A 15,284-nucleotide genomic window follows, 5' to 3' on the forward strand; every position below is an offset into this window, starting at 1 on the left:
TAATCTGTGTGTGAAGAAAACTTTTTAAAAGTAGCGACAAAGACAGACTATTAAGGAATGTAAACTGAGAAAAATATTTGCAATATATGGCAGACAAAAAGTTAGTAGACTTTATATAGAATTTTATTTTTGTTAAGATATACAAAAAATGCAGTTACATGAATACTCATTTATATTACAGAAAGAAGTTATTTAATATTTTATTATTCTTATAGATGCACTAATCTTTAGTTATTACTTCTATAGCAAAAACAAATTAGTTACTCACCAGGAATATGCAGCATAGAACATCAGCAAGAGATAACCAAACTAAAGACTGATTTGGAAAAGAAAAGTGTCTTTTATGAAGAAGAATTATCTAAAAGAGAAGGAATACATGCAAATGAAATAAAAAATCTTAAGAAAGAACTGCATGATTCAGAAGGTCAGCAACTTGCTCTCAACAAAGAAATTATGATTTTAAAAGACAAATTGGAAAAAACCAGGAGAGAAAGGTAAGAATCACATTATTTACTATACAGTAAATACTTATTGAGTACCTGTTTTGTGTCAAGTATTGGAGATACATAGACAATAAACATATCTTAGACCTAAAGGAGACCAAAATCAGGATTGGCAAATAGAAAATTATAATATAGCGTGATAGAAAAGCGAATGGGATGATAACTATAGGAGCACATATAGGGAAGGCACAAAAGATAACTTTGGTACATCTAGGCTTTCTGAACAAAATTACTTCTAGCTCGGCATGATGGCACACACACACATACCTGTAATCTGAGTTACTTAAGAGGCTGAGGCAGGAGGCTTACTTGAGCCCAGAAGTTCAAGCCCAGCCTAGGCAACGTAGTAATACCGTATCTCTACCAGGAAAGAAAAAGAAAAAAAAAAAAAAGATAAACTTCGAATCTGAGATATAATTAGTGAGAAAGAAGTAGCTAGGGAGGAGTGTCCAGGGAGGATGTGCTAAGATCTAAAGGAAAAGGGGGACTTGCCACATTCAGAAAATGAAAGATGTTTCCTATGACTGAAACATAAATAGATGGGAGTGGTAAGAAATAAAGCTGGAAAGTAAAATAGACGCAAAGTCATAACAGAGTACAAGGCATTTGCACATTATCCTCAGGCCATTGAAGGAAGGTGACATGATTATATATACATTTTTGAATGACCACTCTTGCTACTGTGTGGAGAGTGAAGTGGGAGGAACAGTCTGAAGGTACGAATCCAGGTTGGAGAGATGAGGTGTGGGCCTCAGGTGGTGATAGTGAAGATGGAGAGAAGTGGATGGATTCCATCTACTGAGAAGATAGAACCTGGAGAACATAATAAGCAGCTGTGAGAAATGAGGGAGCAGGAGAAATTGTCAGTTATACTCAGCTTTCTGGATTTCAGGAAACTGAATATATGTTGCTGTCATTCTCAGCTTATATTGGAAGCCCGAGTTTATTCAGTTTGTTGCATTTATTCGTTCAGTAATATTTTTTAACCTACCATGTGTGACACACTGTTGTAGGGACTGGTACAAAAAGACAATGACAATGAAAAAAAATTCCTGTCCCATAGAGCTTTCTATAAGTAAAACATAGAATATATCAGATAATGATAAATGCTAAGAACAAAAAATTAACAGGGAATAGGGTCTATGAAGCATTCGGGGGAGGATTAAATTATATAAATACAGGATGGCCAGGAAAAACGATACTGAGAAGGTGATTGATTTCTCAGTTAAAGACTAAAAAAAGGTATTTATACAGATGTATGAGAAGAGCATTCTACATGGAGAAGAGTAAGTTTTTTTACAAAATAGTGAGGAGGCCAGTGTGCCTCAAGTAGAATAAAGGGAGAAGAATAGTAGAGACAAGTGAGAGAGGCAACAGGGGCCACATCATGTAAAGCCTTGAAAGTCATGTTTAGTGGATGCATAGTTTCTTATTCTGAGTAAAACTATTACAGGGAATTACAGTCATGCATCGCTTAACACCAGGGATATTTTCTTGGAAAGGTATTGTGATGTGATTATATATAAGATTTTTTTTTTAAAAAAGTACACCTATATAAGGCACTTACCATAAATGAAGCTTACAGGACTGGAAGTTGCTCTGGGTCAGTCACAACTACAAGGTCTTCATGGACAGTTACACACATGGAATTGTCATTTCCTATAACAACAATGCCTTCTTCGGGAATACTTCCTGAAGGACCTGCCTGAGGCTGTTTCACAGTTAACTTTAAAAAAAATATATTAAGTAGAAGCTGTATACTCTAATGATAAGAAGTATAATATAGTAAATATATAAACTAGTAACATAGTTATTTATTATTAAGTATTATGTACTATACATAATTGTATGTGCTATACTTTTATACTGCCAGCAGCACAGGTTTGTTTACACTGACATCACCACATACACGTGAGTAATGCTTTACGTTAGTACTTTAAGACAGTTACAGTATCACTAAGTAATAGGAATTTTTCAACACCACATAGTGTTCCCATAAGATTATAATAAAGTTGAAAAATTTACACAGTTACGGACTAATACATTATGGACTAATGGCAGTCCATAGTTGATCAAAATGTCATTATGCATTACATGACTATATTGTAGAATTCTGAGCAGAAAAGCGACGACTGATTTGTGTTTTAACAGGATCACTCTGAATAATAGGTTAAGAGTAGTCTGAATTAGGTAAGAGCAAAAGAAATGAGACCACTTAGAAGACGACTGAAGTAATCCAAGCAGATGACAGTGGCTTTGGCCTAGGGTAGTGGCAAAAGGGATAAGAAGGGTTTGAATTTTAATGATCTTTAAAGGTAAAGATAGCAATGTATTGGTGGACTAGATATGATATGAGGGAGAAAAAGGAAGACTCAAGAATGATACTAAGGTTTTTGGTCCAAGTGGTTGGAAGAATATATTACTAGAAAGGACGACTACAGGAGAGGCAAGTTTGGGATTGGGAGTATTATCAAGGGCACATTTTTCCCCCAACAAGACTCTTTCATAAACAGAAAGAGCTCATTTTAAGCAGTTACAGTTGAGATGCTTATTAGACATTCAGTTGGAGATGTCAAATAGGCTGATGTATAGACCAGCCTGGATTTGGGGGAGGGAGGTAAAATCCTGAGAATATTATCACTTCCATGGCATTTAAAGCTCTGAGACCGTATGAAAACACTTAGTGAATGGGTATAGATAGAAAAAAATTTCCTAGCACTGAGCCTTGGGGTACTCCAATTTTTAGAAGTTGAGAGACAAGGAGGAACCAGCAAAGTGGATAGAGAAAGGGCAGTGAGAATGACAGGAGAATAACAGGCAAATTTAGTGTCCTCATGTTGGCAGCGGCAAATCCATATGCGTTTGCAGCAACCTCAGTTCTTGCCTCCTCAGAATAAAGAATTAGACCAAGGGGCATAAGACAGAGGGAGAGACCGAGACAAGTTTTAGAGTAGGAGTGAAAGTTTGTTAAAAAGCTTTAGAACAGGAATAAAAGGAAGCAAAGTACACTTGGAATTGTGCCAAGTGGGTGACTTGAGAGATTCAAGTGCATGGTTTCACCTTTGACTTGGTGTTTAACCTTTGACTTGGCATGCTTCTGTGGAGTTGCATCCCTTCTCTGATTCTTCCCTTGGGGTGGGCTGTCCGCATGCACAGTGACCTGCCAGCACTTGGGAGGGGCTGCATGCACAGTGTGTTTACTGAAGTTGTACATGTGCTCACTTGAGGCATTCTTCCCTTGCCAGTCTAGTGCTCCTAGAAGAAGGTCATATGCCACCATTTAAACTCCACCATTTTTTCTCTTAGTGTATATGCTTGAGCCCACTTGCCTAACTCCTGAATCTTATTGGGAAGCTGCTGATCACGTTTCAGGTGTTTCTATCTAGTGGGAGACTGTCTTTTCCTGTCACCAGGTGTGATCAATTATTATTTTAGAGACAGTTTAACAATCACCTGGGCATCACCTGATCTGGCCATTCCTGGTTGGGGGTGTGGGGGCAGGGGGTCCCTCCTGTCCTGCTTATGTCTGCCTGACTGCCTACTGTAACAGCGGAAACAAGTGAAGAAAGCACATAAAGTCTGTCAGCATGTCAAATAAAATGAGTTCTGAATCAAGTGAGATAAGGACTAAATAATGGCATTTGAGTTTAGCAATATGAAGGTCATTGGTGACTTTGATAAGAACAATTTTAGTGGAAAAGCAGAGGCAAAGACCCCACAGTAGGATTAAAAGAGACTGGAAGGAGAGCACTTGGAGACAGAACATAGAAGTAAAACTATTGTTACTTGGAGTTATCACACAAACAAGCAGTGAAATCAGGTAATAGCTAGAGGAGAAATTATCTCAGAGAAGATATTTTGCTCTTTGTTTTTGTGTATGTGGTTTTCTTTTTAAGATGGAAGAAATAACAGCATGATTGTAATCTGATAGAAATTGTCTCATAGACGATTGGAAGAGAGAGGAGAAGAGGAAAGTACTAGAGAAAAGTACTTGAGTACTTCAGGATGTTCATAATGAAGGGATTGGCCTTACTCAATCTGTTTTTGTTTTTTGTTTGTTTTTTTTTTTTACCTATCAGAAGAGAAAGTAGAGTATATTGATGTAGATAGGCGTGGTGGGAATTTGTGTTGAGCTCTCTTGTTGAGTTGGGCATATTGAACTTGCAGTGCTTGGAAGATGTCTTTGTGGAGATGTCAAGTCAGCAGTTTGAAGGCCACAAAAGCCTCAAATGTAGATTCAGGGATCATCAGCTGAATACATAAATAAAACCAACTGGTGTCATTGATGAGATACCTCAGGCAGCATGTGTAGAGAGGGAAGAGACAGCACCTAAGACAGAATGCTGAGGAGCATTGGTATTTACAGGAAGGGTAGAAGAGTCACAAAGGCAGCCGAAAAGAAGCCAGGAATGTAGACTAAAAACTAGTAGAGCATGGGATCCCTGAAGTCAAAGCCAGACAGCATGTCAAGAGGGCAAGAGTGGACAACACTGTCAAAAGTGGCCAGCAGGTTGGATGTAATCACAGTCAGGCCAGTGTTGAGTTTTGAGAGAGCTGTTATTCTTGAGATGGTGGAGGCAGAAGCCAGATTTTGGTGTCATGGAGAGCAACTAAACCATGAAAAAGTGGTTACAGAAACTGTTTCAGGATGCTTACCAGTGAGTGGGAAGACAAGGATTTGGGAAATGAATTGTAACACAGGCTATGGGGAGAATTTGTTTCTTTTTAATATGGAAGAGACTTAAGCTTGTTTAATGCTAACAAGAAACAGGAAAAAGAGCTTCTGTGTTAGGAAAGCTTCCTAAACATAACTAAATTTAACATCTGTCTATAGATAATAGTGAAGTGACACATTTGCTTGGAGATGGAGGTTAGTTTATTTTCCTTGAATTTGTCATTTAAATTATAATTTATCTTCAATAATGTTATGTAGGAGATTTTTAAGATTACACTTTTAAGATCAACCATTACTTATATTCTTTGTTCACCTTAAAGCAATCATATATAATTACCCAGCCTGATCCACATGGAATTTCATTCATTGCTAACATCCTGTAGCATCCATCAAATTGCTGTAGATATAAGCCTGTTTGTCACATAACAATACAGTCTTCAAAAAACTTATTCCTTGCTGGGCACGGTGGCCCACGCCTGTAATCCCAGCACTTTGGGAGGCCGAGGCAGGCGGATCACCTGAGGTCAGGAGTTCGAGACCAGCCTGGCCAATATCGTAAAACCCCATCTCTACTAAAAATACAAAAATTAGCCAGGCACAGTGGCACGTGCCTATAATCCTAGCTACTTGGGAGACTGAGGCTAGAGAATCGCTGGAACCTGAGAGGCGGAGGTTGCAGTGAGCTGAGATCGCACCACTGCACTCCAGCCTGGGCTACAGAGTGACTCTTGTCTCCAAAAAAAAAAAAAAAAAAAAAAAAAAAAAAACTTATTCCCATTTTTTCCTTAGAAGGCTTTTTATGTCTTATTAAAACTGTGTTTACTTCTAAGGGTAAATAAGTTATCATGCTCCACAGAACTATCATTTTAAATAAGCATTGTAATGTTAAAATAATAATAAATGTGTATGTATGTAGATATAGGAAGGAAGGAAGGACTGAAAGTATTGATAGAACTGTTGGAAATTTAGTTGAACTTTTAATACTATCTAGAGTTGAGAACAAGGAATCATTTTGTGGTTCATATATCCTCCTCTTTCCCCTAACCTCTCCTTTCACCACACTTTCTAGTATATACATAATCAAATAAGGTGAGCATAGGAAGTCTACAAATCACAGATGTTTTCCTCAGATTTCTAAATGAAACACAAATAGATGTTATTAAGCATATGTTCATTGAATTCGTTAAAAGTAAATGAGTGTGATTTTTAATTTTAAGGGAAAGGATGAGGATTTGGAAGCCTCAGGCTATAAGTAAATAAAGCAGGTGGTACAATAACCAATCTGGAATACTGTTATTTTTAATAAAATCAGGCAATGCAATTCCATTCTGGCATTTTCCACTGTCATTGTAGACTGTCATCTGGGACACCTACCATAGTGTTTCTCCAGGATGCTAGCGCCCTCTCACTAATGTATTCATTAATGCCTTGGTGAAAGGACTGCTTTCTAGGTGTTCTGAAGTGGGTTCTTCGTGGGTGGCTGACCAGGTTGCACATGATAGGTCCACTCTGACATTCTCATCTCCTTGAGCCAGTAATGCTCCAGCTAATTGACTGTAGGCCACTATTGGGTCAGAAGTCCAAGCTTCAATTACTCAGCCTAGCAGTGAAAAACTACACCTGAATGTTGAGTCAACACATTAAACCACAAATCCTAGATGAGTATGTGCATTTGATAAATTTGGCTGTATTTAATTTTTTATTTACCCACCTTGGGGTAACACCCTTCTGACCTGAAAGAAGAAGCTGAGGCACAGGATATATTTAAAGAGTTTGCTTGAACCAAAGTGAAGACAGTTGCCAGGAACACACTTCCAGGTTACCTTGAGGAGTGCTCCATTAGATCTTTGTTACAAGTAGGTTTTTAAAGGCAAAAGGAGACCAGGGCTGGGCTGATACAAAGTTGTTTGCCAGGAATTTTCATTGGTTTACAAAATAACATTGATAGCGTGTGAGTCATGGCGTCCAGTGTATGGCATTTTATGGCTCCTTGGTATCAGTTTAGAGCCCACATAGCAAGTGGCCTCAAGAGGTGATCATTGAGCTCAAGGTGGGAGTGAGATGTGACTGCTCTCACATTTTAAATACCTCTCTGGGCCTGATAATTTAAATGGTCTTACATTCCTCAGATAAAAAAAGTTTTCTTTCTCAGCTCTTAGAATTCATTTCTGTATGCTGCCCATACTCCTTCCAATATAAATTGGCAAAATCCTTTAACACCTTCATTACTTTTATATCTAGTCTCTGCTGTGATCTTAACTGTCATCATAGGCCTGAAAACAATGACAAGTGATTGGGTAGGTGTTAAAGATACTTGGCCTCCCCTTTCGCGGTAACTATTACAGGTGAAGTTAATAAATGCTTTATGCAAAAACAGGCTGGTTGCCTCAGGTTATAGCTGCTGTGGGAAAAGGGATGAGATTGCTTCTACCTGCAGAGGTTTGAAGGGATATGAGGGTTCAGAGTTCTCAGCACTGTCTTTTGCTGCCCAAAGGTTCCAAAATGTTGTCCAAAAGACAGAAACTGAGGCAAAATTAATATAGAGTTTATTTGGGCCAAGGTTGAGGACTGCAGCCCAGGAAACACAGAGAAGTGCTCCAGAGAACAAAAAAGAGGCTCAGGTTTTTAAAGAAAGACAAATCAGGAGAGGGAACATACAAAAGTCTTTTGTCAGGAATTCTTATTGGTTTGCAGAAATAACATTGATTAATGATTGGATGTATATTGTTGACCTATATAGGGGTGTGAGTAATGGTGTCCAGAATATGGCATTGTTGGGTTAATTTATAGCTATTGGTGACGCTCAGTCTGGAGTCCACATAGCCGGTAGATTACTTAGCTCAACTGGGAGAATGAGATGTCACTGCAGTCACATTTCAGTGCCTCTCTGGCCGTGCTAATTTAAAGGGGCTCGCATTTCTTGTAAAAAATTTATTTTCTTTCTCACATCTCATGTCTTGGGGACTCCACTCATTCTGAATCCACACCCTTAGCCTAAGAGGTTTGGTCAGCGTTGTGCAGATCAACATTTTGCACCTTCTGATGGGATGCACTGAGAGACATCGTCCTTGTGGTATTCCAGCCAAAAATGAATTCTTTGGGACTAGTCATAAACATCAGATGACCCCAGGTTGAGTGTCACTGTACTCAGTTAGAGACCTGTACATTATAAAACTGTTGTGAGTGATAGGGAAGACTGAGGAACTGTTCTAGACCAAGGGAGATTGAAGAGATATGACTACTAAATGCAACACATATTTCTCAGTTGGATCCTGGCCTTGATAAGAAAAGGAGACATTGTTGGGATAACTTGAATTGGGTCTGTGAATTCAAATGGTAAGTGTTCTAGTAATGTTGATTTTTTAAATTGAGAAGATTGCTTCATGATTATGACAGAGTGTCCTTGACTTTGAGAGAGACACACTGGAGTATTTAGGGGTAATAAGGCATAATATCTGCAGCTAGCTGCCTCTCAGTGGTTCTGAAGAACACTAATGAAAGTAATGGAGAAAATACAGTAAAATATTAACAATTGGGGAATCTGGGTTAAGACGATACAGCAATTCTTTGTACTATTCTTTAACTTTTCTATAAAACTGAAATTATTTCACAGTAAATTTTTTAACATTTCTGAACTCATATAAATTCTAATTATGAACAAAATGTTTGGAATACTATCATTAATCAAATTGATAACACTAGGAAGTGACTCTGGCCTAATATTAAATAAGGGCCCAGCAACTTTGTATTTTGTAAGAATATTGATCTCAAATAATTTGCCTTTGGATAGAACATAATGAATGTGAAGCAGATGGCAACTATTATTTTCATTTTGGTCCATTATCAACCTTGATGAGACCTTCTCTGACCATATAAAGTAGCCACCCTCTCCCAAATACTATTTATTGCATTACCGTGTATATATATATATATATATAATTTAGAACTTATTATCTGAAATTAGTTCATTTTACTCACTTTTCACTGGCAATCCACCTCTACCAGAATATAAGCTCCGTGACAACAGTAGCTATGAAGACCTACAACAATTTCTTGGCACCTAGTAAGTACTCCATAAATATTTGGTAAATGAATGAACAAATCAGTATTATTGTAATATAAATTCCTGGAACATGCTTTCACCAGGCCTGTCACTACTTATAAACAAGCTGTGTTCTCTGGGGACAATATTTCTGCGGTTCAATCTGATATTTTATGTTTTATGTAACTATTGGAAAAATAATTTCAAGTTTTCAGTTGACCTTTAATTCCCTTTTTCCCTTTTGTGTTTTGAATTGTGTTAGTCAAAGTGAAAGGGAAGAATTTGAAAGTGAGTTCAAACAACAGTATGAACGAGAAAAAGTGTTGTTAACTGAAGAAAATAAAAAGCTGACAAGTGAACTTGATAAGGTGAGTGATTTAGTCTCATATTAATTGAGTAGTACATGCTAGATGTTCAACACTGATAGGAATTGTGGATATAACTGTGTATTTGTCATACATTTTTGTTTAATAGTCTTTCTCCTGAGTTACATTGCTTCTATGATATATACAATTCTTTGTCGTCTTCTAAAGAGACAGTTTTGCTTATCTCCTTTTATTCTTTGTCCCATTTTTTTTTTTTTTTGAGCTTCTTATTTATTTCACTTTCCATCCATATTAGTCCATTTTGGGGTTACTATAAAGGAATACCTGAGACTGGGTAATTTACAAAGAAAATAGGTTTATTTTGGCTTATGGTTCTGCAGGCTGTACAGGAAGTGTGGTGCCAGCATCTGCTTCTGGTGAGAGTCTCAGGAAGCTTTCAATCACAGAAGGTGCAAGGGCAAGGGAGGGAGCAAGAGAGAGACTGGGGAGGTGCACACACCTTTGAACAACTGGATCTCACTGAGTGAGAACTCACTTATCACCAAGGGGATGGTGCTAAACCATTCATGAGGGGCCTGCCCCCATGGTCCAGTCACCTCCCACCAGGCCCCACCTACAACACTGGGAATCACATTTCAGCCTGAGATTTGGAGGAGACAAACATTGAAGTCGTATCACCATCTGTTCTCTTTCTTACTCTTTTCTTTCATATATTCATCATTTGCCCTGTCATGGATGGCTAAGTTCAGGCCAAGTTAAGTCTGGCCCTTGGCAAGAACAGGGACAATTAGGCCAAACCTGGAGAAATTGTAACAGCTGATTCATATTCACAGAGGAGAACTGGTAAAACTAGAAATGATACCGGAGTAGGTGATAATCTAAGGAAACCATCTCAACCTAATTTCTAGCTTGAATACAGAATCATGTATTGAACTGAGAAGTAGCCATATTCATGAACAAAATTTCAAATACTTAAAGGAATTTTTTTCCACTTAGCATCTCAGATTTCTCAACTTCCCACCATTCTGCATTTCTTGTGCTAATTCCTAACAAGCAGTTGTAAAAATCCTAATATTAACTAGAAGTTTATTGTTTGTTTGTTTGTTTTGATACAGTCTCACTCTGTCGCCCAGGCTGGAGTGCAGTAGCGTAATAGCTCACTGCAACCTCCGCCTCCTAGGTTCAAAGGATTCTCCTGCCTCAGCCTTCTGAGTAGTAGCTGGGTCTACAGGCGCACACCACCACACCCAGCTAATGTTTGTGTTTTTAGTAGAGATGGAATTTCGCTGTGTTGGCCAGGCTGGTCTTGAACTCCTGACCTCAGGCAATCCGCCTACCTCGGCCTCCCAGAGTGCTGGGATTATAGGTGTGAGCCACCATGCCTGGTTGCATGAGCCACTGCGCCCAGCCCAGAAGTTTTAATAATTCTACTTACATTTACATAAGAAGGGCTAGATAATTGCATTTTATAATGATATCTAGTATTTTCTTCCTATAAAAGTATTATGTTCAATTATTAGTTATTCCAATAACAAACTGAAAGACCATTACTTATAAAATAGAGACTCTTCTTTCTTTTTGTTCTATATGTAGCTCTGTATTTTCACTATTTTCCCCATGATTATTTAGTATTTAAAATGCTAAATAAGTATTTAAAACATTTAAAAAATGAATGCTTGTTTTCTAAGCCTTTAAAAAATGACTAGTTGAAAACTACTTGAGAAAGAATACTGTTCATATTGTAAAGTCTTATAAAGCTAACATATACAAACATTGTAGAAAGTGGCTGAACAGTAAGTAATATAAATTGATATTTTAAGCCATGAACAGTGCATGAACTTTATTGTATAACAGTTATTTCCATTGAAATAAGAGTAACAGTATTTGAACTTTATCCAGACAGGTCACATAATTGTTACTTCATGTGTTGCCTAATTTGATTACAAAATTTAATGTCATTTTGTCCTATAAGACAGAATTTTAAGATTCTGTTGAGTTAACTACTAAAAGATGTTACATTTTAAGAAAAATTATATTGGAAAATAAGTTGAATGTAGATCAAATTTTTACATTCAATTATTGGTTTAATTTCATTGCTAGCCATACATTTCTGCTGAGTTTCTCTGAAATATATATTTAGAGAGAATTTTTCAAAACTTCTTATTTGATTAAAATTGTGTTGCAGTCTAATACATCCATGAGAAAGGGACATACTTAGGCCTAGTATATGTAGTGAAACCTTGATGAGGCCTGATGGATAGTTTGTTTAAAAAAAAAAAAATTACCCATTCTTCCTAAATTGAAAGGTAGGTAGGATATGAGTAGCACTGTAAGAGCAAATTCATATGGTAAGTAAATATTTAATGTCCAGTGGTTACAGGACAATATTTATTCCTGAAGAAATGGGGGAGATCTGGAATCTCTATTTCCATTTGAACCTCTGCTCTGGTTCTCAAACTTTTTTTCAATTTTTGCATCTCTCTCTTCTTAATTCTCAGTCTACCTTTCCCTTTTTAATTCTGTCTGTCTCAGTGATGATCAGCTGAACTTCACCTCACATCTTCACTTTCCATTTATTCATTTTCCAATTTGGTTTGAAGTGGGTATTTTCCCCAAGGATGACAACAGAAGCATTTGCCATTGCTACACCAACTGTTCCATTGGGAACCAGCTTGAAGAGAACTAGATCTCTTCTTGACAGAATTACAGATACAAAAGTCAGAAAGCAATTATTAGGTTAATTTAGAAAGGTATATGTTATAGATTTTCACATTTTTAAACTCCAAAAATAAAAACATTTAAATAAATTTTTAAAAATTAGATGACATTTTTGTAAATCTTATAAGCCCCACTTTTTATTAAAAGATAATTCATTGCAGGCTGGGCACAGCGGCTCATGCCTGTAATCCCAGCACTTTGGGAGGCCGAGGCAGGCAGATCGCTTGTAGTCAGGAGTTTGAGACCAGCCTGGCCAACATGAAGAAACCCCATCTCTACTAAAAATACAAAAATTAACCGGGTGTAATGACACGTGCCTGTCCCATCTACTCAGGAGGCTGAAGCAGGAGAATCATTTGAACCCAGGAGGTGGAGGTAGCAGTGAGCCGAGATTGCACCACTGCACTCCAGACTGAGCGGCAGTCTGTCTCAAAAAATGTATATATATATAACATTGCAAATATAATTAGCCATCTGGTTTCCTTCAATCTCATAACAAATTTTTAAAAATTAGCAATTTATGCCAGTGAGTAAAATTGTTTACAGTAAGAAAAGTTGTAATTTGTTTTTAAAATTTGTTTTTAAAATATTTTCAAAAAATGTGGAAAATATTTAACATGAAAGTTACCTATAATGTGATCATGACAAAATAGGTATTTTAATTTTGTATGTTTCTTTCCAGGTTTTGCCTATATCCTTATTATTACATAATTGCAATCATGTATACAGTCCACTTACTAATCTGCCTTTTCACTTAAAATGTTAAGAGCATTTTTTCATATTCCTATGTAGTCTTCTTATAAGTCAAATGTGTCAATGTACGAATAGTAAAACCTCATTTTCAAACATGAAAAATGAACTAATACTTAAAATTTACTATGTGCAGGTCATCTTCTGAATTACTTCATATAACTCATTTAATTTTCACAATAACTCTCTACGGTGTACTCTTTTGTTCTTGCCATTTTATAGATCAACAAACTAAGTCAAAGAAGAGTTAAACTACTTTCCCAATCTCAAGAATAAGAGTTAGGATTTGAGTACAGGTAGTTGGGCTCCGGAGTCCATGCTTTTATTTGGTAATTATGCAGAGATTAACTTTTTTCTGACCAATTGCACATAAATTAAGCAATCTGTTGAAAACTACTTGTCACTGTTGCAATCTGACAGTGCAGAGTTTGCATTTTCCTCCTCTTGCAAATATCCAATTGAAACCCCAACCACAAATGTGGAAGGGCTATCAGAAATAATGGTAATCAAAAATGGATATTAGTGCAGGAATTAATGAAGAGAAGATGCTGCATATACAACCCTCAAAAACAGCTGGTGGACTTCTGGCTATGCTAATATGAAGAGATTGATTAATCTTCTTAAAAAACTGCTAAAAAGCAAGTGCAATTGTCAAAAACAACCATTTCGAAGTCTTGGAGTTAACCAAAGGAAGATGACAGCTACAAAACACTGCTAAGATGTATTAAGGAATATCTGAACAAATTGAGAGATAACTATGTTAATGGATTGAAAGACTCAATGTTGTTGGGATAGCAATTCTTCCCAAATTGAGCTATAAGTTCTGGGACATCCGTATCAAAATTCTGGTAGGCTTTTTGCTGGAATTCACAAGCTTACCTTTAAAGTTATAGAGGAATAGAAAAGACCAAGAATAGTTCAGATATTTTGAGTAAAGTTAGAAGTTGGAGGATTAACACTATTTAATTTTAATACTTGCTGTAAATATGCAATAATCAAAAAGATGTAGTACTGGCGTAATGAAACAGAATGAAGAGTCCAAAAATAAGCTCTTACATTTATGGTCAGTTGATTCTCTGCAAAAGTGCCAAGGCAATTCAATGGAAAAAGGATAATCTTGTCATATAGTACTGGAACAATTGGATATCCATATGTGAGAAAAAATGAACTTGGATCCTTACTTCATACCTTATACAAAAATTAACTCAAAGTGGATCACAATCTGAAATATAAAACATAAGCATAGGAGAAAATCTTTGTGATTTAAAAATGTCAAGATAATGACATTAAAAGCACAGTGAATGAGAGAGAAGTAATGATAAATTGAACATCAAAATTTTAAAAGAATATTAAGAAAATGAAAAGACATGCACAGATGGGGAGGAAATATTTCCAAATCATTTATCTGAAAAAAGACATGTATTCATAATATGTAAAGAACTCTTAAAGCTGGACGTGGTGGTTCACACCTATAATCCCAGCACTTTAGGAGTCTAAGGCATGAGAATCACTTGAGCCCGGGAGTTCAAGACGAATCTGGGAAATATATAATACCTTATCTTTACAAAAGTTTTTAAAAAAATATTAGCTGGGTGTGGTGGTACATGCCTGTAGTCCCAGCTACCTGGAAGGCTGAAATAGGAGGATTTATGTGAGCCCAGGCAGTCAAGGCTGCAGTGAGTGGAGATGATGCCACTGCCCAGAGTTTGACCCTATCTCCAAAAAAAAAAAAAAAAAAGGAAAAAACCCTCTTAAAACTCAACAATAGAGAATATAAACAACTCAGTTTTTTAATGGGTAACAAAGATGAATAGACATTTCATGAAACATGATATATAAATAACAAATAAGCACATGAAAAGATGTTTGTCATTAGGAGAATGCCACTTAAAACCACAGCAAGATACTGCTGTATACCCTCGAGAATGTCTGTACTCAATTGGAGTAACTGTATCAACTATTGGCAATGATATGGAGGAACTAGAACTTATACACTGCTCATAGGAGTATAAAATGGCATAGCCTTTGTAGAAAATAGTTCCAAAAATTCTCAAAAAGTTAAACATATACTTAACATACAACCTGGCAGTTCTCCTATTTACTGAAAAGAATTGAAAGCCTAGTCCCCTTAAGACTTACATATGAATTTTCATAGCATTATATTCTCATAATAGTAAACAACTGGAAATAATACAAATGTTTATCAATGGTACATGGATAAACAAAGCATACCATACCCATATACTAGAATACCACTCAGCAGTAAAAAG

At 36.6% G+C, this 15,284-nt stretch overlaps 1 protein-coding gene across 16 annotated transcripts in view; it reads left to right on the top strand.

Moving 5' to 3' along the window:
• The window catches only part of CDC42BPA (CDC42 binding protein kinase alpha), a 322,506-nt gene that overhangs the window by 204,231 nt on the left and 102,991 nt on the right, over positions 1–15,284 (top strand). For all 16 annotated transcript variants that reach the window (XR_012091165.1, XM_007988230.3, XM_037985490.2 and 13 more), the window contains 2 exons: positions 247–494; positions 9,483–9,588. Coding sequence is in view for 15 of the 16 variants with exons in the window: in XM_007988230.3 (XP_007986421.2) it covers positions 247–494; positions 9,483–9,588 (354 nt within the window). In the remaining variant the exon portion in view is untranslated. The remainder of the gene's footprint in view (positions 1–246; positions 495–9,482; positions 9,589–15,284) is intronic.

This window comes from Chlorocebus sabaeus, chromosome 25, assembly GCF_047675955.1.
Source record: "Chlorocebus sabaeus isolate Y175 chromosome 25, mChlSab1.0.hap1, whole genome shotgun sequence".
In the NCBI taxonomy this organism is placed as follows: Eukaryota; Metazoa; Chordata; class Mammalia; order Primates; family Cercopithecidae; genus Chlorocebus; species Chlorocebus sabaeus.